The 27,946-nt window shown below is 40.3% G+C and overlaps 2 protein-coding genes and 1 long non-coding RNA gene across 5 annotated transcripts in view; 1 reads left to right on the top strand and 2 right to left on the bottom strand.

Annotated features, from left to right (window-relative positions):
• The window catches only part of USP3 (ubiquitin specific peptidase 3), an 80,323-nt gene extending 58,919 nt beyond the window's left edge, over nucleotides 1-21,404 (bottom strand). The window contains exon 1 of one of the 2 annotated variants that reach the window (XM_061447240.1): nucleotides 21,338-21,404. The gene's annotated coding sequence lies outside the window, so the exon portion shown is untranslated. Of the gene's footprint in view, nucleotides 1-11,581; nucleotides 11,597-21,337 lie in introns of those variants that run through there. The other variant, XM_061447241.1, reaches the window with a different exon arrangement.
• CA12 (carbonic anhydrase 12) lies at nucleotides 128-22,943 on the top strand. 2 transcript variants are annotated; one of them, XM_061447247.1, is made up of 10 exons: nucleotides 131-392; nucleotides 3,537-3,557; nucleotides 8,721-8,900; nucleotides 10,161-10,303; nucleotides 11,720-11,815; nucleotides 13,410-13,473; nucleotides 13,952-14,109; nucleotides 15,719-15,845; nucleotides 21,792-21,876; nucleotides 22,841-22,943. In XM_061447247.1, the coding sequence occupies exons 1-10, from the start codon at nucleotides 203-205 to the stop codon at nucleotides 22,920-22,922; spliced, it is 1,146 nt and encodes a 381-aa protein (XP_061303231.1). In that variant the 5' UTR covers nucleotides 131-202; the 3' UTR covers nucleotides 22,923-22,943. The 2 variants fall into 2 exon arrangements, with proteins under 2 accessions (XP_061303230.1, XP_061303231.1); XM_061447246.1 differs by lacking the exons at nucleotides 3,537-3,557; nucleotides 15,719-15,845; nucleotides 21,792-21,876; nucleotides 22,841-22,943 and having other exon boundaries at nucleotides 128-392; nucleotides 13,952-14,317.
• LOC133266091 (uncharacterized) lies at nucleotides 22,255-27,784 on the bottom strand. Its single transcript, XR_009742250.1, has 3 exons — nucleotides 26,729-27,784; nucleotides 24,467-24,629; nucleotides 22,255-22,469 (listed from the first exon to the last, which is right to left on the bottom strand). It is a non-coding gene; the product is annotated as an uncharacterized LOC133266091 (long non-coding RNA).
• Nucleotides 27,785-27,946: the final 162 nt, after the last annotated feature.

Here is a 27,946-nt window from a genome sequence, read left to right as displayed (position 1 = left end):
TAGTCTGCCCTGTGAGGAGGTCACTACAGCTGAAGTAGTGAAGGGTATGATCAATTTTCAGAGGGTGCTGTGACCCAGAGAGGTCTGATTACATCATTTGTTTTGGGTTGAGTCTCAGGAGCTTTATAAAAGGCAGTCCTAAAAGCAAGAGGAGACACAAGAGGAGAGAAGAGCAGAAGCTCTTCTTCAGCAGCACCTCTGTATGTATGCATTCTGCTACTTGCCACATATCTACAAGGGAGTTTCTTCAGACTGCAGAGGAACTTGTGAACTGTCAGAATATTATAAGTCTTTCCTTGAGATGTCAGCCAAGAGCTTCAGTGTAGTCACAGTTGCTTCTGTGCTTATTTTCTTCCTAAAGACACCAGTCTCAATGCAAGCTCCGTTGAATGGTAAAGTCTTTCAGCTTTCTTTTTTATTGTCGCTTGTAACTTAGGGCAGCTAATGTATGCAGAAAACTGGCATCTACTAACTATTACTATTTCAATAGCATGCTTAAAGTTGTATACTGTTGTAGACTGCAGTTGTTTGGAGTTGGTATCCTTGTTTCAATTTCTCATAACAGGTATTCTGATATATACAGAAAAAAGCAATTTGTCCTCTGATGTAGTTTGTGTTACAGACCTCTTGCATGCTCAGTGTGCCTTGCTTTGTGATCTTTCTGTTTCTCACAGAATGAAGCAGACTGGCCCTTCTCAGAGTAGTGGAAGTATCACACCTTTCCCTCTGCCCTCAGAGGGAAAAGAATGCAATCCCTGTGAAGCACCCCATATAGTAGACCTCATTCTCTTATATCTAACAGAACAGTTTCACAAAGTTAGCATTCCTCGCTCTCTTTTTAAGAGCTAATGTTCATTTATTCAAGCAATTATAATCGTTTTAAATCCATTCAAGCTAATTATAATCCACCTAGTTTGATAACAGGCTATAAGGGAGAATCATTGTAAAAGGTTGTGTGAGAAGACTTACTCAGCATGTGCACTTACGTGACAAAAATCCTGAAGGCTCAAGTGTAATCCAGAGCTGTCAGCTTCATGCAGAGCTCTGCCAAGACAAGACTTCACCAGGGTTTTCACATGAGCTACAAGAGAGGTGCGATTCAGACTTTCAAGAACCCCTTCTTACTGTGGGCATATATCCTCTGAAAAATGGCTACATTCCCCAGCAGAATCTCCCACCTGAAGGGCAGAGGTTCCTACACCTTGGAGCTCTCCAGAATAACAAATAAAGCTCCATGCTTTCCAGGGGCTTTCCCTGACAACTCAAGACTCAGAAGGGAAAGATGTGTTGAAAAGATACATCTTACAATACATGTTGAGGGGAATGCTGGAGAACCCCTATTTTAGAATTAAGAACCCCAGTACCAAGAAATGGCAAGAGCTGTAGCATTTGCCTGTCCCTGACATCTTCCCAAGTCAGAAAAACAACTAACATAGATTATCACAACTAAACTAACATCACTTTCCCAGCTCCCCAGTGACATTGGAAGTGCACTGGTTCCCTGCAGGTTGACCGGTGGAACACAAATACACTGTCTCCAGGAATCTCTTCTGCCAGGCAGAGACATGTAACTGTGTTACTCACCAGCACTCACCCTAACATGAGGCAGGAGAGTGCTCACAGGTACAGAGCTGTTGATAGTTGTGATCCCTTCTAGACGTGAATCAGACATCTATTGGCTCTCCTCCAAATCTGTGAGCCTGTGTGACAGTCTGCCTCTGCCTCATCCTCATTTCATTATCAAGAAGAATAAGGGTAATGCAACCTTGTTCAGAGTCTGAGGATAGCAGCTCTACATGTTTATTCAGGCAAAATCAAGAAGATTCTGACATCTGCTCATCTATTCATCTCCTGATCTAAGGGGGATGAAATAAGCATTAAATGAGCCTCAGCCCTACCTACACTTGTTGCTGTTACTGTGCTCATCAGTAAAGTCTCAATGGTAGTGAACTGCAGAGCATCAAAATGCTCTCAAGCTAAGGAAAATTTCACTTGGCAGAAGACTTGAAGCTTTCATTTTTATTTCAATTGCCATAAATGCCAAAATATTGAAAATATTTGAAATTGACTGTTTAAAGGTTGCTGTAGAATAAAAAAAATCATAGTTTTGACACTTTACACACATTTTAATGGGAAGCAGGATCATGAGCAGAGAGTAGCTGCTGTAGTTAAGCCACTATTTTTTCAAACCTGGTTCAGCTGAGGATGTGGCAATTTCTAAAACCTGCTGATGGTCAGTTGCTTTCTCCATGCAAGTTTTACCTACAGAACATTCTGACCAGTGGGCACAAACACCCCAAAAACAAATCAGAGAGAAGGGGAGAGGAGAAGGAGGTTTCTCATCCTGAAATATAAGACAGTGCATGAATTCTTCTACATGAGGAACATGGGGATGTGAGCCAGGATGATTACAGAGACCTCATTTTGAGAATTCCAGTGTAAAAGAACAAGACACACTGGTCCTAATGAACTGGAATCAGAGAGCTCAGTGTCCCCAGCACATATCACTACAAAAGAGCTAAGAGCAGATATTTTGCACATCCCTATGAATTAATCCCAAATATTTCACACAACATTCTCTGGAGAAGAACTGTATCTGTGACCACACTCCAGAGTACAAGAAATGCAGCCAAGGATCACGTACTGAGCAGACACGTGCATGTAAGGATAGATACCTGCCTACCTGCATGCACACATGGGCACTCTGAGTGTTTGCAAGACCTGTAATTCAGGACTGTTTTCTAAGCAGAAATTAAACAGAATTTGCAGAGAGTAAAGATATCCATTATCCTGACAGCCAAAACTGTGCAGGTCTGTCAGGACAAGCACCTGCAATTACCCAGCAAGCTGAATGACTAGGTAGGTTTCAGGACCAGAAAAAAATAAAAGGAGCATTTAATAAGTCAAGACATTTCCAAAGACAAGCAAAGACACCGTCCCAAGTTCACTTCCTTAAACCATGGATGGGTACTGGTCACTCCACCTCCCAGGATTCTCTGAGTTGTATGGGTTCATGGATCATATTCCCTTTCTTTCAAGTCCATCTATTTCTGTTTCAGTTGGCCAGTCCCAGAGCCCCTGTACAGAAATGGCTGTAGCAACTGGCAACCCACTGATGGTTTTCAAACTCCCCAACTAGGCATGAGGGGGCTCATTATAGCTACACCCCATTTATATTTCTTAAGTTTCCTGACTGGAAAAATACCAGGGATGTGCCTACATACCCAGCCTGTGGCTATTCCACACACACAAAAAAAAACACCAAAACCCACATCACCAGAAAGCCAACAAAAGTTTCACTCCAGCGTCTAAGTAACCACAAGAAAGTCACCCCTATGGGCAGGAACACAGCGATAATTATAACTTGGGCGAGAAGTGTTCATGATCTTTGAAAGTGTCTGCGTTTTTGCTCAACATTTGGGGACAGTTCAAAGTATTGCAAAATTCAGTACATGGGTTTAAGTGGCAATTTGTTTCTCTGTAGACTAAGATCAATTTCAAATATTCACAGTAATATTTTCTTTGTCTTTAAACAGGGTCAAAATGGTCTTATATTGGTAAGTACAAACTAATTTGTACATAGTAAGTAATGGCTTTGCTCTGTGTTTTAATGACAACATGCCAAATGTATTCTGGTGAGAACATACTCGGTTCACTACCTTCACCCAGGTTTGGATCTGTCCCATAGTCTTGAAATCTGTTATTCGGCCATCAGGTTTCGTATCTGGATGATTGAGAGTCAGTTAGAGGGTTCTGAATTGCCTTACAAAGCAACAGGAACTGCAGCAGGAAAAGATTGGCTCCACAACTGCAGCAGCTCCCCAAAGGCCTCTCTATCCCCAGCAGTCACAGACTGGCAGCACATTTCAGCCTGGTTCTGCAGAGAACATACCTCTCCCTACCCAGATGGGTCTTAATTTTTAAGTAGCATCAGAGTTCAGCAAATCACCTGTATTGCATTACTGGAGACTCAGCACCCTGAAAACCCCAGCACTCACAAGTAGAATAAATCATGCTCAGGAAAGCAGTGCTATATTGTACAATAGTCCTTTCAGTCAGCTACTAACCCAGAAGGGTCTGACGGCTGCTCAGGAAGAATTATTTAGAGATTTTCTTTCAAGTGATCAAATCATCTGGCCTGTTATTCCTCATTCAGAGTAGTGTTTTACATGCCACATGCCCACAGAAAAGTGGGCAGCACTGAGAATCTCAGCAAAAAATTCTTGTTCTTAAGCCTTTGGTGCTGCTCCAAGACAACACAAAGAACCTCTGAGGTTCAACTTGCTGCTAATAACTACTCCCTTTGGCTGTGCTCCAGTTTACCTGACTTGCTTCACATAAGCAAAAGGAAAACTGTCAGCTGCCTGTCTATAGGTATTAATCTAACAGCCAGTATGCATGCATACACTTCACGTTCTCATTAGGAAAAAAGAAACCTTGACACAGTCTGAATAACAAAAGCCATGGTTTTCCACCCTGCCAGCAGCCACCAGATGAACCTAACCCTGCTGGGTAGTAAGGAAAGCAAAACTTGCTTTACTACCATCAAAGTGGAAGTTTTGTCCTCCCTCCTAGGGTAACACTTATTTTAAATTAGTTACTTCTCCCTTTCCAGGACTTTGGGTACCAGTGTTTATTTCAGAGTATGCTATTCTCAGTGCCCAACTTCCTCAGTTCCTGCTCTGGCACAGGCTTGCTCTGTGTCCTCTGAGGGGCTGCTTCACCTTTTGTACAACGGACAAACTGTATGAAGTGTATCATCAGAAAAAATATTATCTTAGTTAAAGAACTAAAAGAATTGTTCTGACACCCGACAGCTCAGGAGAGCACATGCATGCAGCTTTTGGCAATGCTGCTGTGTGGCTGGGAAGTGCAGGCCTGAAGCGAATTGGGAGAATGGGAGACGTGGGCTTCAATTCTTTGGATTCTGGCTTTCTGGTTCTGTAATGTAAGAGGGCTGGAATGAAATCAAAGAGCCAGAATCACTCATTGAGAGTGGACAAGCAGCTACAATGGAGAAAACTAGCTTTACAGCCAAGTTCAAAGTAATAGCGCCAAAGGAATTACTAACATGCACACGAGGGAAGAACTTCGTGCTACAGCACAAACACAAGAATTGTTGGTACCAGATGTCAGGCTAATTGAACATGCAAACTCTTTAGTTTTACTGTTGCCAAATGCTCCAATTCAGTGAGGTGCTGAGAACCTGTGCTAAGACCCCTCCACTTCCCCTTAGGAAATGCCAGCTTTAGCGAACATACCAGAACATGCCCAAAATTTCCCATGCAGCACTTGAATGGAGTAGCAGACACAGCTACAGCCCTTGGCAAGCCTTCTACTTCACAAGCTTCCCTCTGGACAAGCACATGGAGGATATACACGCAGTGGCTATGAGTACACAGAATGATATAACTGAGCTCTGCCTGTGCTCTGAGCAAAATGAAGAACATGCAGCCATGTTACTGTGGCAGGGAACATGGACCCCCAGCCTTCTCTGCTAACTCAGCCCTGGGCTAACAGCAGCTATACAGCTTCCAGCTGGCTGAGAACAGGGCAGAGCGCTCTGCCTGGCTGCAAAAATACCACTGACATTCGTTCCCTGTGTTACCGACCCAATGCATTTTACTACATTAGTTTAAAGAACTCGGATACTCAAGTGAGAAGCATGAGCAACATGAATATTCTTCTGCTCAAGCAAAGTCTGCTGGTAACACTGGTGTCTCATAGGCCTGCTTCCTTCTTAAATCAGCCAATGTACACATCCAGGGAGCGGACACCACTGTTGTTCTTAGAGGAACATCTGTCCTGCATCACCCAGCAGCTCTAGGGCTGTGGGGCTGGCTTCAGGCTTAGGCATGGGAAGCTAAAAGCTATGAAGGGAGGTGACACAATGGGTACACGCAGCCATGGCGCTGAGAGTATTTTGCTCAGTTTACTGCAGCTGGGCAGCAAGACTATCCAAAAACTACCACTGATTTATTGACAGACATCTCTTACAGAACAGCCATGAGGGCACAGCCAGGGTCAGGGCTATTTACAGCATGGCAGGGGCATGGGATCCTCAGCAGCAGACATCACCTGAGCTGCCTGGGTCTTTCCCTTTGTCACAACTGTGATCACAAAAGGAGGAAATTAACTACTAAGATATTTTTGCAGTACTTCTTATGTTAATACCTTTTGAGACTTGTAGTACAGGCCAGTCTTAATACACTCACATGCTATTCTTTATTCACAGTGATCAGACAGTCTTTGTAAACACAATGTGATTTCCACTGGATTTATCTGAATGTGCTGGCACAGAAAAAGGAAAATCTGGTTCACAATCAATCATTCATTTTCAACAGAGCCAGCTGAGAAATGCCTTCCAGCTGTGTGGTTTATCTACCATGGAAATCTCAATTTCACATATGCAAATCCAAGCTGCAGTGAGCTCAGCTCTTTGAGACAGGAATTTTGTGGCACTGAAATTAGGAATACTACATGACAAAAGGCAGAATTTCTAGAAAAACTGGTTTGTACCAAAAAAGGTTTTTTTTTCTGTTTGGATTGGTTGTTGGGGTTTGTTTGTTTTTTTTTTCAATGGAGCAGGAGTGAGAAACAAGCAAAAACTGCTGTAGCCTAGAGGCCTGTGAATGGAGCAGAAGATTTATGCCAAGGAAAGGGTAACTGCTAGTAAGGATCAAGGTACCTAAAGACTTCAGTAACTATAGCATTTCATAGAAAAGACAGAATTTTCCCCTCTGGACTGCTGATGTCGGTGTGGAAGTTCCCACACTCTGCTGCCAACTCCTAAGGGCATTCAATTCAGCAAAAGTGAGGGGTACTTCATGACAGGGTTTCCACTGGCTGGGACTAGACTTCTGTTTTACGCATCAGTTAAAAATTACCTATTTAATTATCAAGTCTCCAGACCTACGATATGTAATACACATCTTCTTGCAAACTCACTATCTTAGCAGCGCACAGAAACCTCAAACACTTTAAAATTTCTGAAGTCTTTCTATAACAAAGGCTTCTCATCAATTTTTCTGATCCTGCTGTGGCCTTGGCTTCTTGGAAAATGTTATATTTCGGTGTCATTGTCTTATACATCACATTTCAACCTCAAGAAACCATCATTTTCTCGTATAACCTGATACGTATTTTCCTGGGAAATATTCCCAAGCATGTATATCCCATAGTACAGAATTTATGCTCCTCTAAATGGATCTGTTATTTGCCAAAACATATGGAAAGGATAGAACACCATCTTCTACAACAGCAGCATAACATTTATTAGCTTTTAAAAAGAATTTCCGTAACTTTAAGATAGCACCATGAAGATCTAAGAGGAGAGAAATGAATGTGATTGGCAGCAAAATGGAGTCCAAGTGTCAAGGCCTGTTTACACTGAAAAGCACCAACTGAGTCTGAGTACTCACCTATGTCTTGAATAATTTTAAACAGCTTTAACAAGGAAGTAAGTCTGCCGTTGAACTTAACTTGCCAATTCTGTGACATGCCCTAAGTCAGATTCACCTCCACTATCTATATCCTTGGAAACTGTCTTTCATGTAAAAAATGAAGCTCTAACAACATTCTCCTGACTGGTAATTTTCTTTCAGAAAAGATCTCAACTTGCTTTGCTACTGATGGCCCAATCTAACACAGATTCTAGCAGCCATGATTCATGCAAGATGTCATACTTCAAAGAAGCCACAAGAAATATTATAGGTTTGGAAAAGAAGCCTTCTAACCAGACTCAAGGAACTCAATCTGTTTAGTTGAAGAGAAGTGAGAAACTATGTCCTCTATAAGTACTTCAATGAGAAACAAAAGTATGTTAACAGGAGGCTCTTCAATTTCTAAGCAAAGGATTAAAAGCAATCACTATCTAAATGAAGTCAAACCTAGACAACTCACAGTGAAAAGCAAGTAATTATCCACTGGGCACTAATGAAATATCTTTTACCTGCAATGCTTAAAGAAGAGTAGATGTTTTTTCCCCTCAGAAGAATATGACCTCAGTGAAGCAGAAACTAACCCAGGGGGGTCCAATGGCCTGTGTTATACAGATCAGGCTGGGTGATCCCAAAAGACCTTCCTGCTTTAGAAAGAATCATGAGTTGCAAGTATCTCTTTTTGTATTTAAATCCAAATGGTCTCAACTTAGAACTGATGAACAGCCGCTAGCAATTAATGTGTAAGTAAATATAAGGCACAATTAAAAACCTCTTGATATTATCTATTCTTTGTAGATCCTACCTAGGGCAAAAGACTGTGATGAAAGATTTCACCAGAGCTTGAGCAAGTTATTGCAGGTCAAATTATTGTAACACCTTTCATTTTCGCATGTTAGCTTTTCACTGCATGTTATTCAGTGTTGCTAGATGGAGCCAGACAGCTTGTATGATAAGGAAAAGTCCATTCTGGTCTGGTTTTCTGTGCAATGAAAAAGATGGAAACTTCCTTCTGTCAACATCAAGTCACTTCTTTCAGCAATGCTCTTTCAAAGGCTGGCATTGCTGCATATGCCTGTTACTTCCACGGGGAAAAGTAATTCATGTCAGTAAATAATACAAATACTGTCACAGATCCAAACTCTACTTGTCAGGCTTGTGCCTAAACAATTCAGAAAAGGCTGCTTTTCCGAATTTTGGGTGAAGGCTGAAATGGGGGAGTTTTTATATTAATTGCATGGTTAAGGCTTGACAAATGTGTCTTTTTGTTAATTTATACAGGTCCTGATGGAGAGAAGGCCTGGCCAAAGAAATACCCATTTTGTGGAGGAATATTCCAGTCACCGATAGATTTTCACAAAGATATTCTCCAGTATGATTCTAATCTCTTACCTTTAGAATTCATAGGCTATAATGTGTCCTCCACTGACCAGTTTACATTGATCAATAATGGTCATTCAGGTAAGGAAGCTCAATGACAGCATGTGATTGTGAAAGAAAGAGGGAAAAATTGTTGCTGAAGCTTGTGATTTTTTTTATTTCATGGGTGAACTACTTTGATTATCAGATGAAATTAAGCTGTAATGATGAAGGCTTTACATCAGCATACCTACATCTACAGAACATTTTTTTCTTCTTTCCTGAAACATTTGAAGACATAGAAATAAGAACAGTTATAAGACCCTCCTTCTTTGTATCCTCCTCTACTGCATAAGCACCAAAAGAACGTGTGTTATAAAATGGCCTCTGCCTCTGCTCTTCTCTGGCACACTTGGTTAAAAGATACAGCACACAAACATTGCTTTTTTTCTCACTCCTTCAGTGGGGTAAACCTGCTCTGTACACCACCATAAACCCATTCTTCAGTATGGGCCAACCTCTTAGGGCACACTTACTGGATTTCCTCTTGATCAATTTCTCCATCAAAACTAGGTTGCTCTAGACTAGGAATGGCTGGAACACCCTTTCCTTGTGAACCATCTTTTCCTAAGAGCTTTTCTCAGTCCTGAGTAAAAGATTGGACTGTCACAGCTGAATGCATTAGGCTGATGTGACAGGCAATAGGCAGAGAAGGAAACATTCTCATTGTGGACTTCAGCTGTGCCAGGTAACAAGTGGAGACAAAAGAACACTGAGAGGCTGTCCCTCACAGTCACACAGGTATAAGCATATTCCTCATAGAGCCCTCTCATAAATCACTAACACTGTTAGATCTTGCCCCTAAGAAGTTCAACAGTTTCCTAATGTAAGCCAAAACTAAAATACATCGCCCCCCTCAGTAAAAAGGGGAATTCGCTTCTAAGGTCAGTGCCCTCCTAGAAAGCAGGGGACATGTGACCCATGCTAGTAACCTCAATCAGATACAAACCTGAATTGCCCCGAGTAATGAAAAATTAGCCTCTAAGTGATCATTGCCACATCTGCTGCTATATTCTCTTATGGCTGGAGAATAAATCAGTAGGATGCTTAGTACTGTGGTGATACCACATTCGATTCCTAGTTATAAGAAAACAGAAAAAGGTTATAAATTCTTCTGAATTACCTAGAAAGGGTTAAAGACAACTTGAAGTGTTTATCTCCTACCACAGACTGAGATGGATACGAGTTAAGAATCTGCTTTGTTCATGTTCCATATGTAATATACTTAGACAAACATACATTTGCCCTGTGCTTGAAAGCTGTGGTATCATTTGTTTCCATTTGGTTTTGGTCTGCTTACAGTGAAAATGTACCTGTTGCCTACTATGTACATCAGAAACCTCCCGTTTGAATATACAGCATCTCAACTTCACCTCCACTGGGGAAACAGAAACAAGTCAGAAGGCTCAGAGCACACAGTCAGTGGGAAGCACTTTGCAGCAGAGGTAAGCCAGGCTCAGAACAGGGACAGAAACAAAGGCAGCTGGGCAGGTCCCACTGTCTCAAAGTGGGAACTATATCTTGGGCATATGACTGTAAAAGGCTGCAAGGTTCTAATCCAAGTATTTATGACCTGGGTATATACAAAGAAAACACATTTTGCATTGCAAAAAAGGATGGACCCTGACATACTTTCCTGAATATGCCAAAAGTCAGGGAGTTAGAATTCAGGTTCTGAACTCAGGACCAGCACTGGGTCACTTGAGTAATTTCAAGCAAATTGCTAGATACTCAGCACCTTGGTTCTTCTCTATAAACCATGTGTATCTTTTAGCTGCATGACATTGCTTCTGCTTTTACTTGCCTTCTATTCAGTGAAGAACTATTTGTTATCTTTTCAATCCTAAATTATGGATTTGTGAAGAGATTTTGAAAAGCCATACCCATCAGCTATTTACCCCAAAATTATTAAAAGAGAAATCAGAATAATTTCATAGAATCACAGAATAGTTAGGGTTGGAAAGGACCTTAAGATCATCTACTTCCAACCCCCCTGCCATGGGCAGGGACACCTCACACTAAACCAGGCCACCCAAGGCTCTGTCCAACCTGGCCATGAACACCGCCAGGGATGGAGCATTCGCAACTTCCCTTGGCAACCAATTCCAGTGCCTCATCACCCTAACACGAAAGAACTTGTTCCTTATATCCAATCTAAACTTCCCCTGTTTAAGTTTTAACCCGTTACCCCTTGTCCTATCACTACAGTCCCTAATGAAGAGTCCCTCTCCAGCATCCCTGTAGGCCCCCTTCAGATACTGGAAGGCTGCTATGAGGTCTCCACGCAGCCTTCTCTTCTCCAGGCTGAACAGCCCCCACTTCCTCAGCCTGTCTTCATATGGGAGGTGCTCCAGTCCCTGATCATCCTCGTGGCCTCCTCTGGACTTGTTCCAACAGTCCCATGTCCTTTTTATGTTGAGGACACCAGAACTGAACACAATACTCCAAGTGAATAATTTGCTTATTTTGAATAATCCATTTCTTCTCTAGTTACATTTAATCCCAGGTTTTGCATTCTAAACACTGCAGAACCCCAAGAGTGCCAAGATGTTACTTGTTCAGAAAAATTCCCTAGTACTGCAGTCAAGACGCCTTGAAACTGAAGTGACTGATCCTCTTCCTCCCCCTGCCCAGTATGTAGAGGAGGGAGGGTGTAACTCAGCTGCAGCAGGGCTGGGAGTGGGAGTTCCAGGACCTTCTGCCTTTCTCTAAAAAGATCTTACCGCGACACCAAGAAAGCAGTGAAGGATCCCATTGTATTGTCTTAGCCTGAGATGGCTGCACTGGTCCTTTTTAGCTGTGAAACAGAAATGTGAGCATGCCCCAGATGTCACCATAACATACCATCTCCTTCCTTGTAGCTGCATATTGTACATTATAACTCTGAGAAATATCCAGATGTAACAGCAGCAATGGACAAAGCAGACGGACTGGCGGTTTTGGCTATTCTTTTTGAGGTAGGATCAGGACCTTTTTTTATTTGGCTTAGAATATACTTTCAATCATTAAACCATCAGAGACCTCTTATGTACAAATTTCCTAGATTATTTAACAGTGCTGTAGCTAAATCAAGCCTCTTCCTTTTCGCTTTCAGAAAAGGGCCAGATTCCAGCAACACATACATAAACAGGAATAAATTTTAAGAAAAGAGGGATTCTGAATATTTCCTCATGTTTTTCAGTAAATTATCTTCAGCTATGTTAAATCCATCTTTGCATTCACTTACAAATTAAGGATTAGTAGAGTTTGTCAAACAACAGTGGATTTCAATTACTGAAAAGTTGCCTATTGTAGCACAAAGCAGTTTTAAGACAGCAGAGACACAGGCAGACACAACCCAGGCTTTGGCCACTATATGTAATTAGGATTTGACCACAGTCTTCAGGTTGCAAACTTCCCAGATTCTTTGAATCACATATTACAGTAAACAAGAACATGCAGTGCCCTTTTTCAGATCATGGAAGGACAGCTTTCTAATTTTCTCCAATTAAAGCGAATAATGATCTTAAAGAAAAACTTTTAGAAGCTTGTACATATATAATTCTTTTTCTTGAGGATTAAAGCTTCTCAATAAGATAACTAAGAACTAAGATTTCATACTTTTCATCAAAACCATGAAAGTGTCTAGTTAGCAGACAAAGCTCTAATTCTCCAATTCTTACTATTATCCAAGCTCACCTCCTAGCAGCTCTAAGACTTTGGCCTATTTTCTGTTAAATTTCAGCTCATTTGGAAGTTGCAGCTGTGAAAAGTGTCAGAGTATTGTGTATTATGCTAGTGAATAATACTGGGATTCTGCTTATTGCTAAGTAATAGCGTTTAAAAATCAAATAGGGGAACAATGGAGATTAGATCTTTGAAAAGCTTTCAGACAGCTGGTGTCCATTACAGTTGATCTAAGGACACCAGTATACTATGTCATCAGAGAAACTGCTAAGCACCAGCTCTAAAGGATTAATAAAAAAAGGCATTGATTATTAGACTGAAAAGCTGCTGGTAGCAGTTGAAAAGCGTGGTCTTGTTTGGTAGTTGACTTACAGCCCTTGCCAGTGGCCCTGCAAAAACCAACAGTGTCATTCTTTATCTTACTCACTATGAGGAGCAGCAGACTAAAAAATGTTTGTGGGTGGAAAAATGTGGCTTTGACTAGAAACCACTAGATGATCCAAGAAATCTGTCAGTTGAGAACTTATGCCTGCAATGTTCTCAGAGGAACTGGTTTCTCCTCATTTGCATTGCATGCTGAACAGGCGAGGGCAATAAGGCCTTTCAAGCACACACAAGAGGTCTACAGTGCACCTAAGATAGTATTATAACAAAGAAGCTCTAATAGCTCTCTGGAGTAAGAGAATTATTGGGGTTCTGAGGGTAGTGTTAATGTTTTGCATAAGAAAAGTACTTAGGCCATTCTAGTTTATGAGTACCTGGATAGTTGAGACACCTGCCTTACGATAGAGGCTGTCAAATACTGCTGCCTGCTGTGTGCAGAAGCAAAGACTCATATTCAGCCTGCAGTGATTTGCACAGCTGTTAATAGCCTGTTCATTACAGATTGGACCCTTCAACCCATCCTATGAAAAGATCTTCAGGCACTTCCGGAATGTGAAATACAAGGGTGAGTGGCTAATAGCCTGCAATGGATTTAGAATGGCCAAGAGTATCAGAGGTCACCCTGAGAGGGACTGAACCACCTGAAGAAGCAGCCCAGAAAAACAAAATTCCAGGCCAACCTGCCACAGACTGTGAAAGACTTAAAAACACAGTGGATTTCTGTGAAGAGTGTAGGGCTAACATACACATAACAACCACGTGTTTCTGACTGGGTCTTATTTCTTGCACATGGTGTTATTTGGTTAAAATGGCCACTCTTTATCTTACAGAATTCTGATTTGGAATCTAAGACATGATTTGTACAGAGGAAACCTAAAAAGCTGTAATCCTGATTTAAACTGGGATCATCTCTGTTAAAATATATTTTTCTTTTCCTACTGATATGTCTGAAAGTATCCTACTTATTGAAAAGCAAATTCACTTCACTGGTGCACTACCTGTGTAGTAACAATGCAGCTTTTAACATGAATCCCCTATTTTAGATCAGCTGGTCCAAGTCCCTGGTTTCAATATCCGAGAACTGCTTCCTGACAGACTGGATGAGTACTATCGCTATGAAGGATCCCTGACAACTCCTCCCTGCTATCCTAGCGTTCTCTGGACAGTTTTCCGACACCCCGTTAAAATTTCACATGAGCAGGCAAGTTTAAACCCAGCACATGTTCTCCTGAGCAGTGTCTGCCCAACAACAGTCAACACACATTCCCATTTCCTGGATTTCTCTTACATTCCTGTAAAACTGAAATATGTCCATTGCTAAAATCCTTTAAGTAAGAAGAGTAGCACAGAACTGACATAAATCACTATCCTGTTCTGTTCGCAGTTAGCACTTCTCAGTTGACCAGAATAAATAAAAGGACAGACAACTGCATATAGTATACTATAGTATAGTATCAGCTTGAAAAAATCACAGTCAAGTGAGATTAATTTGTTTTCACCATGTCCTTATTCCCCGCTTTTAGTCTTTCCATAAATCACTTACGGATTTTTATCCAGGTTTCAAGTCTGAACCCTATTCACAAGGTATTTCAGTGCTGCTTTTATCTTGACTAACATAGGCATGACTGGCTAGATGTTAAGTTTCTCAAAGGCATGTGATAAGTCATTTGTCAATTTTGAATCTCCTAACTTTTCTCCAACTTACTTTTTTGTGCTCTCCCGATTAACTTCTTTTGTTCTTAGGTAGCCACTTCCATAGACTATAAATTGCCAATCATTATCTTCTGATTCCCCTCATAATAAACAAAGGAAGAACATGTTATGATTAAAATTTCTGGTTAAATTAATGCATGCTCCTTGTTACGAAAGTCCATTCTAACTATGTCCACTTGTCGTGGTTTAAGCCCAGCCAGTAACTCAGAACCATGCAGCTGCTCACTCACTCCCATTTCTTCCTCAACCCCCATTCTTGGATAGATGGGGAGGAGAATTAAAAGAATGTAACTCCCCACTGGTTAAGATAAGAGTAGTCCAGTAACTAAGGTATAACACAAACCACTACTGCTGCCACCAATAATAATAATGATAAGGGAAATAACAAGGGAAGAGAATATAACCGCTTACCACCTGCCACCCAATACCACCAGCCTGACACGAGCAGTGATCTAGTCCTTCTGGGTAACTGCCCCCAGTTTATATACTGGGCATGACGTGCTGTGGTATGGAATACCTCTGGCTAGTTTGGGTCAGGTGTCTTGTCTCTGCTTCCTCCCGGCTTCCCCTCCTCCCTGGCAGAGCATAAGACTCACAAAGTCCTTGATGAGAGCAAACATTACTGAGCAACAATCAAAACCATCGGTGTTATCAGCGCCGTTCCCAGGCTGCAAGTCAAAAACACAGCACTGCACCAGCTACTGAGAAGGAGAAAAATGACTGCTACTGCTGAACCCAGGACACCACTCTACCAGGTCATGTCTTTACCAAAGTAGAGAATTCCTTCATAAAGTAGCTTCTAGGACTGCTAAGGAGTTAGACTGTGCTAGGGAGAACATTGTTGCATGTTTCCCCCCATGCAGTTTTCCTGGCAGATAATTACTAAGCAGGATTACCAGGTATGAGTTTGGAGATATTACACTGTTTACACATCATTCTGTATTTGGCCTCACAGTCCACACATGGCTTAAGTATTACTTATTGTAACCTCTTCCCTTTGATTACCCCTTTGATTTCAAACACATACTCTCAGTGATCATACACTAGCATTGCTTTTTCTGTATTCTGGGAGCTGAACAGGGTGTTTCTCTTTTTAGTTACTGGCATTGGAAACAGCCATGTACTGCACAGAGAGTGATGACCCAGAACCCCTGGAAATGGTCGATAACTTCCGGAAAGTTCAGGAATTCCAAGAAAGACTGGTGTTTATCTCATTCCGTGAAGGTGAGTTGTATGAATGCTTCTATGAAAAGAAACAGTGCACAGTAGTTTGTGTAAACCTGAAACACTGAAGTGGCAGTCCTGTTGCACCATATCAGTACAAAATCACAGCAATCTCATTTCTCCACAGTTCACTTGGTTTACTTTTCTTCTCTTACTGCAATATTGCATGGCTGACTGCACAAGAATTAGGTATTCAGAGTATATAAAAAGGGTTTTTTTCCCCAATGGTATCAGGCAAGCCCTGCAACCCTTCTGATCAAAGGTGAGGAGATAAAAGACCGAAGACCTGTTTGGCCTTGTCACACTTAGCAGAAATATCTGCTGTCACTCCAAACACTGAACAGTTCTCCATTCAGTGAGACAGAACTTCACTGAGCTGTTTCAGTCAGTGGAAGTGCTTGAGCTGACCTTGTCTCACCAGTGACATTTGCTGGTTCTCAGCAACTTCAGGATTGTTTTTATGCAGATTCAAAGGGAATCACAACTTCGCCTTTCAGGGAGACTATGTTTTGGGGAAATCACACAGAATCAGAAGAGGCCAGTGAGGAATTAAAACTTGACAAATTAAAACAATTTGTAACACTGGATTGTATGTTCTAGTGTTACAAATGAAAAAAGATTTGCCATCTTACGAGGAAAACTGATTTAAAGGCTTAATTATGCAGTGTGACACAATGACAATGCATAGGGGCTTTTCTGGGGGGCGGGGTGTGTGCAAAAAATCCTGCATCTGTGGCGAGAAGCTCAGCTGTGCTCCACAGTAAGGCATCTGAGCATATTGTCTGTGCCAAATGTATTGTTCCAATTTCTGTGTTGCCTTGCAAACAAATACTCTTAAGCAGTTGTGAAGCTGGCACATACTCTAAGGCACATGGATTTAGGCAAGCCACTAAGCTATTTGAAACACAGAATAAAAGATTTTTAAAAGAAAAAGCAGACTTTATAAAAATGATTGGCCAAGCAGTAAACTTCCAAATTAATACAATGTGTTAGCACATCAGCTCAACTTTGCCTGCTAGGTTCTTTACTGTTTAGATGAAAGAACAGAAAACACAGTCCCTTTCATAATACATCTTTTCTAATACAAAGCTATAAAGGAGAAAAGTGAAAATTAGAGATCAGCCAAAACAAATCCCAGACAAACCACTTCTCTGAAATCAGAGATGATTTAGATCTGTCACCAAAAGTTGCCTGGTCTCTTTGCCTGATTAGCTGCTACAGAACTCCCAAGCAGAGCAGTGTGGGGCTTCAGAAGCACTGGGCCGTTATTTGAAGCAACTCTCTCTGAAGCAAATTCGAGATAAAACCCAGAGACAATTTCATTCTGTGGCTGGGGCCATTTCAGTTCGCATGGAAACATTTTTTCAAGATTCCCGTAAGAGGAACATAATTTTACCATGAAGTTTATTTTGAGTGCCTTCTCCGGAACTACTGCACATCAGTAGGTACGATGATGCTACTGCCCTTGATACTTAAGTGTGCTTCTCTCACTGAGTTGTAATGTTTTAGATCTTCATTTCTCTGTCTTTTTACTGGAGTGAAAAATAGTTAACAGTTCAGAGCTGATTGACTGTGTGGCTTGAACCACAAGCCATGAATTCCCATTCTCCAGCTCTGCATTAAATCTCTGTATAATCTCTGTATATTCCATTATCTCCAGAGCTCCAGTGACAAAGGCTACACCCCATTAACTGCTGCATCTCCTGACTTTTGTTTTATAAACCATTCTGTCTGCAGACAACATGGTGGGTCCTCAGGAGAAGCATTATGGACCAGATGTATAAAGAGCAGGCTACAGTGCTGCTAAAGGCAATGCACAGTTATATTGCCTTTCAGGGATCCAAATTCAGGGATCCAAAATACCTCAGTTTCTCACTTCTGTACACTCAGCAGAAAGCTACTGAATAGAAAAACAACTATTTTAACTTGCAGTAAGGAGCAGGAACAATGATTTAAGAATTTAAGAAGACATGGGATACTTCCCAGTTGTGAGGTGCAGAGAAACAGCATAATCGTAGAATAGTTTGGGCTGGAAGGGACCTTAAAGCTCATCTAGTTCCCTGCCATGGGCAGGGACACCTTCCACTAGACCACACCTTTAACATAAGATTCAGAAGCAGAAGATGTTATGCTTTATGAGTGAAGTCCTCACTATATGACTTCGTTTTTACTGAGCATCTTGAAAAGTGCTCAGGTTCTCAAGGACCCTCCTGTCTGTACACAGTTTGTAAACACAGGCCTAGAAAACCAACTTTCCCTCAAAATAGCAGAGCAGTTTTCATCTGTAATCCTCATTCTGGAAGCTAGGAATGAATTAATTCCAGACACCTCAAAAAAAGGGCCCCAAGCCTGTTGAGACTCCAGTGCTTTGTAAACATCCACACTAGGTCTTTCCAGTCAAGCAGCTGAAGCATTTTTCTGCTTTCATTGTAATTTCTCCATTTAGTTCTTGCCTCCAAAGGTATCTTACCATCTTTCCCATTACTAACAGCAGATAGGTAAATATTTAAGTCTAAACTAGTTTAGTTTAGTTATATCTGTCTCCTATTTAAAGCTATCATTTCTGCTCTTGAATTACTGCTGAGAGAAGTTACTCTCATCAGCCACCTCTTTTCTCATTTTAATTTGTTTAATGTTTGGAGCCCAAGAAGTTTGTATTACGCTGGTAACAAGAGAAAACCTTGTTTCTTGACTGTAATATGACTGCATTGGACAGAAGTTAATTCTCTGACTATACACATCACACTTGGGATTTTGCTGGCTCTGTTTCTTGATTTCTCATTGTATACTATATAACGCCATAATTTTACTTTTCTATTCTGTCTTCATGCCTCTTACCAAGTCCCAAGGCTGCCACTTGCAGAGAATAATGGTTATAGAACAATGCCTCAATTTAATGTCATTTTTAAATGAGAACTACGCTAGTAGTTCTCTTGTTGCTGATCCTAACCAAATATATAAGAAAACTGCAAGTCTACCAAATCATCAACAACCTTTAATAGTTCCATGACAAACTGGAAGTATTAGTTGCAGAAAAGGTATTCTGAATAAACTAAAAGCTGGGTAAAGAGTGAAAAAGGGGAAGAACCAGAGTATGTCAGTCCTTCAGCTTTTGTGAACTGGACAACTAGAAATACCCCTCTCCCCCATGGCATATAGCCAGGAATAGGGTTAAAACTTTTCCCTCAAGCCCCTCCATCTCAAATACTGGCTGCCACCTAGACAATTAGTTGGGTCCAGAACAGCAATTTTAGTAACCTCCTTCAAATCTCTGCTCAAGTCAGATTATGTACAATGATTTTAAACAGCAGAACTGGGATCTGCAATATGGCTGCTGAGTTTCTGAGACTACAAGGCTTCCTCTGTAGGGTCCTTCTTAAATCTATGCGCAAACAATCCAGCATAGCAATGATGCTATAGAAACAGTTACGGAAGTAACAGAAGTTCTGGGGTGAGCAGCTCCCTTATGTTTAAGACCAGTTCACCATGAAGTCCCAGAGACCCAACTTATACCTTTTTACCCTCTCAATTTATCAAGAATCAATACCTGGTGGACTTGGCAAGGGTCTGTTGCTGATTGCTAATGACACCTATGAGCTAGTGATTTTCTGGTCAATCAGAAGTGAGAAATGCCATTTTCCATCTGTTTCTTATGCTGACCTTTCAGCACCTGACTACTCTCTCTCCATAAATCACACTCAATACTTAAAAGGTAGAGAGTTAGAATCCATGATCCCAGTAACTGAAAATCAGATACTGTGCTTTTCATCCAGGAATCTCTAAACACTTCACAGAAATAGTATCAGCATTATTATTTCCATCTATGGTGGAAAATTTGACCCAGATGTGACTTTCTCAAAACTGGTGCTGTCAACCAGTGCCAAACCCAAGAATACTATTTGGCTCTCCCTCTGCTAAGCCACATTATTTGGCTCCCATGCAGAGGTTACACCAGCTACAAAGACATTTTCAATGTTATCTTTAAAGCTGGCAGGCCTTACCAGAGTTGTATTATCTGGGTTATTGCCCATCCTGCTGTTCTCACCCAAGAACTGGCCTTGGTGGCTACAAAAGGCATTGCTCAGTGCTACTTTACTAGAAACCTCATTCAATCTAAGTACATTTAATTACAAAAGCTCATTGACTCTATCAGTGAACCACAGAAAAATGCTCTACCCACTTCAAAAAACGTATTCATCACCCCTGTAATCTCACATTCCACCAGCCTGGGTCACAAAGGCTCCGTCACAGGTGCAGCCCCTCGCCCCAAGGGGAAACAACCAAAACAAGAACAAAAATGAGAAAACTAAGGGTCCTGTCAAAGCACAATTAAAGTGCACCTGGTTGCTGCTGAAAATGCACAGGCTGATGCAACTGCAGGCAGGAACAGAGCAGAAGGGAAGGAGAGGCCATACCTAGAATCATGGCTTGGACCATGCAACCAGACATTTGTGAACGAAATCCTGTCGTGCACATGCTAGGCCCCTGCTAACGCAAGTTCTCAGCACAACTTTCATGCCTTTTTAGTTTTAAGACTGAGAGCTGCCATCTTCACCCAAGCACAGCCGCCACGAGATGGGGACACTGAGCTGGGCTGTGTGTCAAAAACGCAACCGAAGCGTCCGGACATCCACACTTTGATGTTGACTAAAATCTAAATTCACGCTCACTATTAACAAGTACCACATTTTGAAATGTCTCTAATCTTAAAGGATTACTCAGCAAAACTTACATGTGTTTATAATGTCTCTTGCCTGTCAGCAGTCTATTCCAATAAAATCAGCTTCACATGTGTGCAGCTGAAATTTATTAGGATGTTCAAACCTTCCACTGCCCACAAGTTAAATGGGAACTGGTGTCTCGTTTTGATTACAGCACCATGCTGAAATACTATCTAACTACATTTTACAAGAAGGTCTTCTCATCAAAAAGAAATGCCCCCTATCCTTCCTCTTCAAACTAAAAGCTTTTTTCTACAATTACCTATTTGGTGATTTATTTCATTGCCCATTTGACCCCACCTTTACTATTAAAGAACCTACCCTTCTTTAAAACACAGTTTTTTCTTCACCTGTACGGTTTGCAAGTTTCTTCTATGCAGTTGTACTTAAAATTAATAAAGCATCTAATGTGTAAAATGGGATAAGGTTAAACTCCAGGTATTACATTTCTGTTTCCTCAACAGCTGATTTAGTAAGTGGAAATATTTACATGGTATACATGAAACCTCTCAGCTTCACTCTGAAGCTGATGGTGCTTAGAAAAAAACAGGCATTTGATAAAATATACAAACAGTGGGTGAAGGAATTATGAAAAGGCAGTTAAGAAAAGAGTGCTCACCTTCAGGATCTTTGGGAAGGCCAAAATCAGTATTGCCAAAAATACGTATGAAGGTCATTATCAAAGACAGCATTCCTATGATAAACCTTAAAGTGTCAAGGCAGACATAAGATCACTCAGCTCTTTGTGCTAATAGCTGAATTCATTCTTACCTTCTTAGATGCCTTCAAGCAATGCTCTCAACAGCAAAGCGTATCACTCTCCAGCTGTCCACATTCAAGTGTTCTGCCTTGAAAAAAAACAAAAGGCATCAAATTTAACATTCTCTGTGGCTCAGATTTAGTTCTTCAGTTTTGCTTATGCTCTCTTCTACATGAGAGCAGTGAAATCCACAGAGTTTCTGATCTGCTATGCCTGTGCCTGCATGCTGGCTTTGTGCCTTTGGTGGGTATCTAAATTCACAGCATTGTGAACTGTGGATACAGCTGTGGGCTCAGAACTTTCCAATACGCATCTATGCAAAGTTATCCATTCCATAATTGCAAAGTGGTATGAGCAGGCTGCAGGGAAGTTGCAGATGCAGAATGCAAATGTTATGACAAATCAGAAACTAACCTCACAAGTGAATAAAGTTAACAGGTTTGTATGCTTTCCCTCCTTTCCTAGGTTTTGTTGTTTCTGTTGTGATAGCCTGTGTTCTGGGAGTGCTCATCATTCTTGCAGTAGTCTTATGCCTATTGAAGAGGAAAAGGTAAGATGTCTGGCTGTCACATCACAGGAACAGAATCAAACCAAATTTTGTTTCTGACACAAAGAAGTGCTTGTGTGTTCAAAACCTTGCACATTTTTTATAGTGGTAAAGGTTGATGTTTTATAAGATACAATCCCTTCCTACGAGCTTTGATTTGTTTTTTATTTCTCCTGTATCAGATACTCCAGAGTAACTCTATTTGATTGCCATCAAAATATTTTTATATGCCACAGTGGTCACCATTCTGCCATTGTAGGAACACTGTTTTTTTTGTGAAAAGCAACCATATAAGGCCTTTTTTCCACAAAATAATAATTACTGGAACAGTGCTTATGTAAACCCTTAAAGATACAAGGTCAGGAAACAGTGCTCTATGTGAGCACTGTGGAGAACACAAAATGACTTTCCAGTCTAAGTACTGACTGCTCCCACAAGTTAGGAAATGAGACTCCCCTTCCAGACAGAGCAGAACAAGCATGCTGGGTCGGTAACAAACTTACCCTGTTTTTCTGTTTCTCAATTGCCATTTGTTATTTTTCTTGTTCTCTTTGCTAGCACTGCTGCTTCTACTTGCTTTTTGAATCCTTTCATTTCTTCCTAGAACAGTCAGTGAAACAAGAGGGGAATGGAGTTTTAGGAAAAAAAAACACCTCTCCCAAAGGTCACATCATTTGAGGAGAAGAAATCTGTACTGACAAGAGATCATTTAGCAGAGTGCCACCAAAGCCAAACTCTGAGGAAAAAGACTAAGATTACAAACATTCCTATAGCCTGATCCCTTTGTGATCAGCACTGACTCTGCCTCACAGAATGCATTCTCCTGAAATATTTGTAACAACAAGTTACATTTGCACCAGTACAGAAGAAAAAAATCTCATGCACTTATGATGGGCCATTTTAAGTAACTAATGGTGCTTTTCTTTCACAGGAATTACAAGTATTGAATATATTTGTTTTATTTTAGCTGCAAAAAGGAAGGCAAAGACAACAGAGGGGTCATCTACAAACCAGGCACACACAAGGAGGAAGATATCTCCAAACTTTGATGCCTTGCTCTGTCCCAGAAGACCCTTTTCATTCATAGCACTGACTTATTTTGTGGTGTTGGAACATCTCTCTTGTTCTTGGCTAATGACAGTACCCAAGAGTGTTCTAAAAATGTACTGGCCACAAGTTTTCTGTGTCCCTTGAGCTCTTGTTTTCCAGGGAGACAGGATCAGTGAATACTCCTGAGCTGAATTCCTCACAACATACTTTTTACATTTGCTGCTTACTGAGTCCTGCTCTTCTAACTGATTTCACAGTTAATCCTAAACTTCAATGTTATGGTTTGTTCAGCACAGATTTTCTCACAGGTGTTCAAATCTTAAGACACTTACCCAGCTACAAGCACTCTTCCCTGCTGAATCAGGTACTGGCTTTAGCATCATGAATATAAACCAAGATAAAGGACAACGTGTATTGGAGATCAGACTTTGAACTCAGTGGATACAGTTTTTAAAATCACAGCAAATGATGTTAGTACATTCACCGGTGGCTTTGTAACAAATACTAGAGGAAAAGACAAGTGTAAATGCAATGAGAGCCACATGGATTGTTAATGGCACTTAAACCCAGGAACTCAGTGCTGAAAAAACACTACTGCCAGAGGAACAGCTCACTTTCCAGTTATTCTACAGCTCACAAACCTGCTATGGAGGTCAGCCACTGGAATTAGAGAAGCATGTTGATGTCTTATTCTGCTCTTATTTATAGTGTGGGTATGAATGATGCAGAGATAATGCAGCTGCTGTCACTTCTAAGTAGACAAGCCATTTAATCATGAAATATCTACTGACTTTAGAATATATATATTACAACTGCAATTATACAGTAGATAATTTTGCTGATTTATTTCTCTGAATTGAGTGTTAGAAAGTAATCAAAATTATTTTTCCAAATCTCATAAGCTCTTGAGTCTTATTTTTGAAAGTGAAAAGCATAAACCTTCTGTTTCCACTGAAGACAATGTGAAATGTCATTGACTTCAGGAAGAATAGTGTTTAGCCAACCTAGCCTCAGACGCATACAGAATTCCTCTTGAATTTGACATATGAAGTGAGCATCTGTCATGCTTGTACTTCAGTACACAGGCAAGGAATTGAGCACAGGATTATACCTAAAATAACTTCAGGTCTGAATGCTGCTAACCACCACCTGGGAAGTTCTAAGCCAAATTTTACACTTAGATCTGTTCTACATTGAGTAGCACCAGCATATATGTGATTTAAAATAAATAAGTTGATACTTATGTGTTTTCTCTTTTATCAATGGTAGATGCACACTTAGGTTTTAGATTCTCCCCCTTCCACATCTGAGAAAACTGTTTCATGTCAAAAGCAAGCTTTTGAGTGAAAGGAGAAATAACTTATTACTACTTACTGTACATGAAATTTAGAAGCAAGAAATTCAGAAGAAGCGATTTACCTTACAACTAATTACACTGCAATTGCCACGATTTTTATCTTGCACAAACAAGCACATAAAGATCATCTTGTTGAAATGTTTGAAATTTACTTAAAAAGCATCATTTATGTGCTCTGGGAAACACTTATTCTTTGAATGCAGGTGTTTAAAGTCAAGAAATGATAATAAATTTTTATGGTGTTTCTTTGGATTTTCTTATTTCTTCTAGAAGAGCAACATTTTCATTCAGCTCAGCTGACTGCAAACATGGATCAATCACTCTCTTTTGCATGCAACATCCTGGGTATCTGTAACAAGAAGCATACAAACCTCGGCCAAGTACTGGATGCTAACTGTGAGGAAAAGTCTGTCATTACCAGCAAAGAAAACACATTACACATCAAACAAAAAATTCTCCCTCAGATCTTTTTCTTAAGCAAAAGAATAAACTGAAGAGGGATTCACACAAATCATATTCCTGCTGCTCCTGCTTGTAATACTCTCTAATTGCATGGAGCCCTCCAATGAAATTTATGCTTCCTTTGAAAACACAAGCACATGGAGATTTTTGTTTCTCCTTAATACTGTATTACCAGTTTGCACAGCCAGTGGTCCCCGAGCTGAAAGAATCTAAACCCAATACGTCTTCTGGGATCTTCAGCCACCATCATTTCATAAACCTACTGAAGTACCATGCTTTTTTAATACTTTCCAGGCTGTTTCTGTTGTCATTCTTACATGCCCAACATTTCAGATGTCTGGGAAAATCAAGCACAAGTAGTTAACACTCTACCAAAATAAACTGAAGAAAATCACAATTCCCTTCTTTTTAAATAAAATTACCCATTTCTGAGGCTAAAATCGCAGAAATGAAGCCTCAATCACTTAAGCCAGAAAAGAAGTGAAAGTCAGATGCCACAGGGGATGTAGAGCTCTCCTTCCACTGCCTGGTGATAGGAGGAAACCCATTCCTTTGTGTTACAATGCACCTATAGTGTGACTATATAAATCTCAAGTCCAAACTCAAAAGTATTCATTTCCTGTAAGCAAATATGAATATCCTCACAGAGGTGCTTCACTGACTGTCTTACTTCCTGGTTTAGTAAAGAATTTTTCCTCTCAGGAAGAGGTTGTCAAAATAGCAGCTACCAGGTTTTCTTTCTTTCTTCAGAAAGGAGAACTGACTTCAGGACATCCTATCATAGTTTATCTAACAAAGTTTGAATTCAACCTGGTACAACTTCTTCCAAGCTGGTTGATCAGTTACATGACTATTCTGCTAAAAGATGTGTACAGTGGGATCACGACCAATACCTTAGGTTTACATTTTCTCCATAGTGAACACTGTACAAAACCACATCTTGCATAACTAAGTGTATTTCAAAATTCGCTCAGGAAACGCTGAGATACAAAAACTTCTGCAAGTATCATACCCAGTGTAGGAAAACAAACTCCAAATTTTAACTTCCAAAACCCCATATTAAATATACCTTAAAAAAAAAAAAAAAGCTTTTTGACTTCAGTTAAAATGGTAGAAGAAAATGAAGCTGGTTTGCTATTGCAAAGCTTACAGTGTTGAAGTAAAATGGTGTTTTCATTAATTCTGTAGCAAGATCAATACATTAATTCTCATTTAAAACCTAGTCCTGAACTTGAAATGTTACCCACAGGTAAACATGTAAATTTAATATTGATTCATTTGTCTTATTGCAGTAAGCTACAACTGAACTATTAAGTTCTCAGAGGTGTAGTATCCATGAGGATGTTTGCTTCAAACAGCTGCCTGACAGAAGCCAGGTTATCAAGTAAACAAATATTGATACCAATCTGAAGGAACACAGCAAACTACAATGATACATGGGAAAACTAATTATATCCTGCAGCTGGATATCCAGAATTGGACACCTGCTGGGTGGAACATTACTGACTCACAGAATGGTTTGGGTTGGAAAGGACCTTAAGATCATCCAGTTCCAACCCCCTGCTATGGGCAGGGATGCCTCACACCAGACTATGTTGCCCAAGGCTCTGTTCAACTTGGCCTTGAACACTGCCAGGAATGGAGCACTTACCACTTCTCCGGGCAGCCTGTGCCAGTGGCTCACCACCCTCCTGGTAAAGAACTTCTTCCTTATATCTAACCTCAACTTCCCCTGCTGAAGTTTAAACCCATCAGCTCTTGTCCTACCACTACAGTACACAACTTGTGACAGTGCATTAAATTACCACGTAGATTTTTAGTATGAAATTATGAAATAAAAGCTCCCCGGACAACTTGTAGCCTGTTACATGAAACTGCACAAAGTTATTTCTGTGGTATCCTGGGACTACAGTAATATACATAAATGTATCTGAGTAAGTCATAAAGAAATATAAAGCAAATGTCCATGGATAAAAACCACTACACCTCAACTGAAGTAATCCAGATGATAATTCCCATTAGGTGCAAGTGCCTACCTAGACCTCATGGAAGAAAAGGTAAAAAGACCCTCAAACAATTCTACATTTAAAATGTGTTTTTATCAAATCATTATAGAAGTCAGTAAAAAAGATGTAAACAAATGTCAAACTAAAAGTTTATGACAACTTGAAAGAACTTGGAAATTCTGCACATTCTCATTAATACATCAGTTTTAGTTGAGCAAAATACACATACTCCATGGTCATGGAAAAAAGCAGTAATTCCAAAAAAGGACTCAAAAGTCCAATTATTTTGCTTTCTTTTAGAAACATGATCAACAACTCTTAACCTTTGTAAGAGTTTCCAGAGAAGTGAAATGGCACCATCTAGTGACTGAGAGATGAAACAATCAAGTCAGGAAAGCAGTCACTTTTGCTCCCTCACATCCATTCAAGTTTGGAAACAATAGCAAAAGGAAATGTGAAAATAAACATGAATGCTGGAACACCTCTATGGAACATGGAATTTTAAAGTCAAATAATATTACTCAATGATTATTTTTCTACCAAACTCGGTACCTACAATTGTTAGTTTATTAAAATGTTTTTGGAAATGTTTATGATATAAATTTAATAGTCGCATACTACTGACTCCAGTATCTTCCCAGGAAAGCCAGTGCTTTTAAAGCAATGACCACTTCAGCTTATTAAGGAGTCATCATCAACTGATGATAACACACAGTCATTTATAAATAAAAATCAAGCAACTTTAAATGCATCAAACTCTTCACTGATAAAATCAAGTGAGGCAGCAGCCCCTTCTCTTCAGTTAATAACAACACATCATATTTGCACAGGCACCACGATCCTATGTGTAGACGTTCACTGATTCACATTTCCAGCAGATCACCTCAAAGCTGCCAGCACAGAACATTTCTAAGCTAGTTTTACAGAACTAAACTTTACTCCTCCTGTACAGACTGCCTTTATTTTATAACTCCTTCTAGGAATTCATCCACTAGAAGAACAAAGGCAAAAGCAGAATGTTTGCTGCTTTTTATAGTTTTTCCTCTGGGCTTTTCTTGAAAGAATATATTGAAAAACAACTTTTTCACATTTTCTCAACAAGAAGCATTATGCCTCTAGAGGACGATGCAGGAGGGCTTTTCCTTTAGGAATTGCTACACAAGAGTGAAGGAGGTTGCACAGTGGAAATTCTGTAATC

The sequence above is a fragment of the Pezoporus flaviventris genome, unplaced genomic scaffold (assembly GCF_033815535.1).
Source record: "Pezoporus flaviventris isolate CSIRO_AGI_PZ_B2104156 unplaced genomic scaffold, CSIRO_AGI_Pfla_v1 ptg000006l, whole genome shotgun sequence".
NCBI lineage: Eukaryota > Metazoa > Chordata > Aves > Psittaciformes > Psittacidae > Pezoporus > Pezoporus flaviventris.
Note: the sequence above shows the minus strand (reverse complement) of the source record. Positions and strands in the feature narration are given on the sequence as shown.

Coding starts and splice junctions, on each gene's coding strand:
- CA12 (XM_061447247.1), top strand. CDS start 203: ATGTATGCATTCTGCTACTTGCCACATATCTACAAGGGAGTTTCTTCA. Junction 393..3,536: donor AATGCAAGCTCCGTTGAATG/GTAAAGTCTTTC, acceptor GTCTTTAAACAG/GGTCAAAATGGTCTTATATT. Junction 3,558..8,720: donor GTCAAAATGGTCTTATATTG/GTAAGTACAAAC, acceptor TAATTTATACAG/GTCCTGATGGAGAGAAGGCC.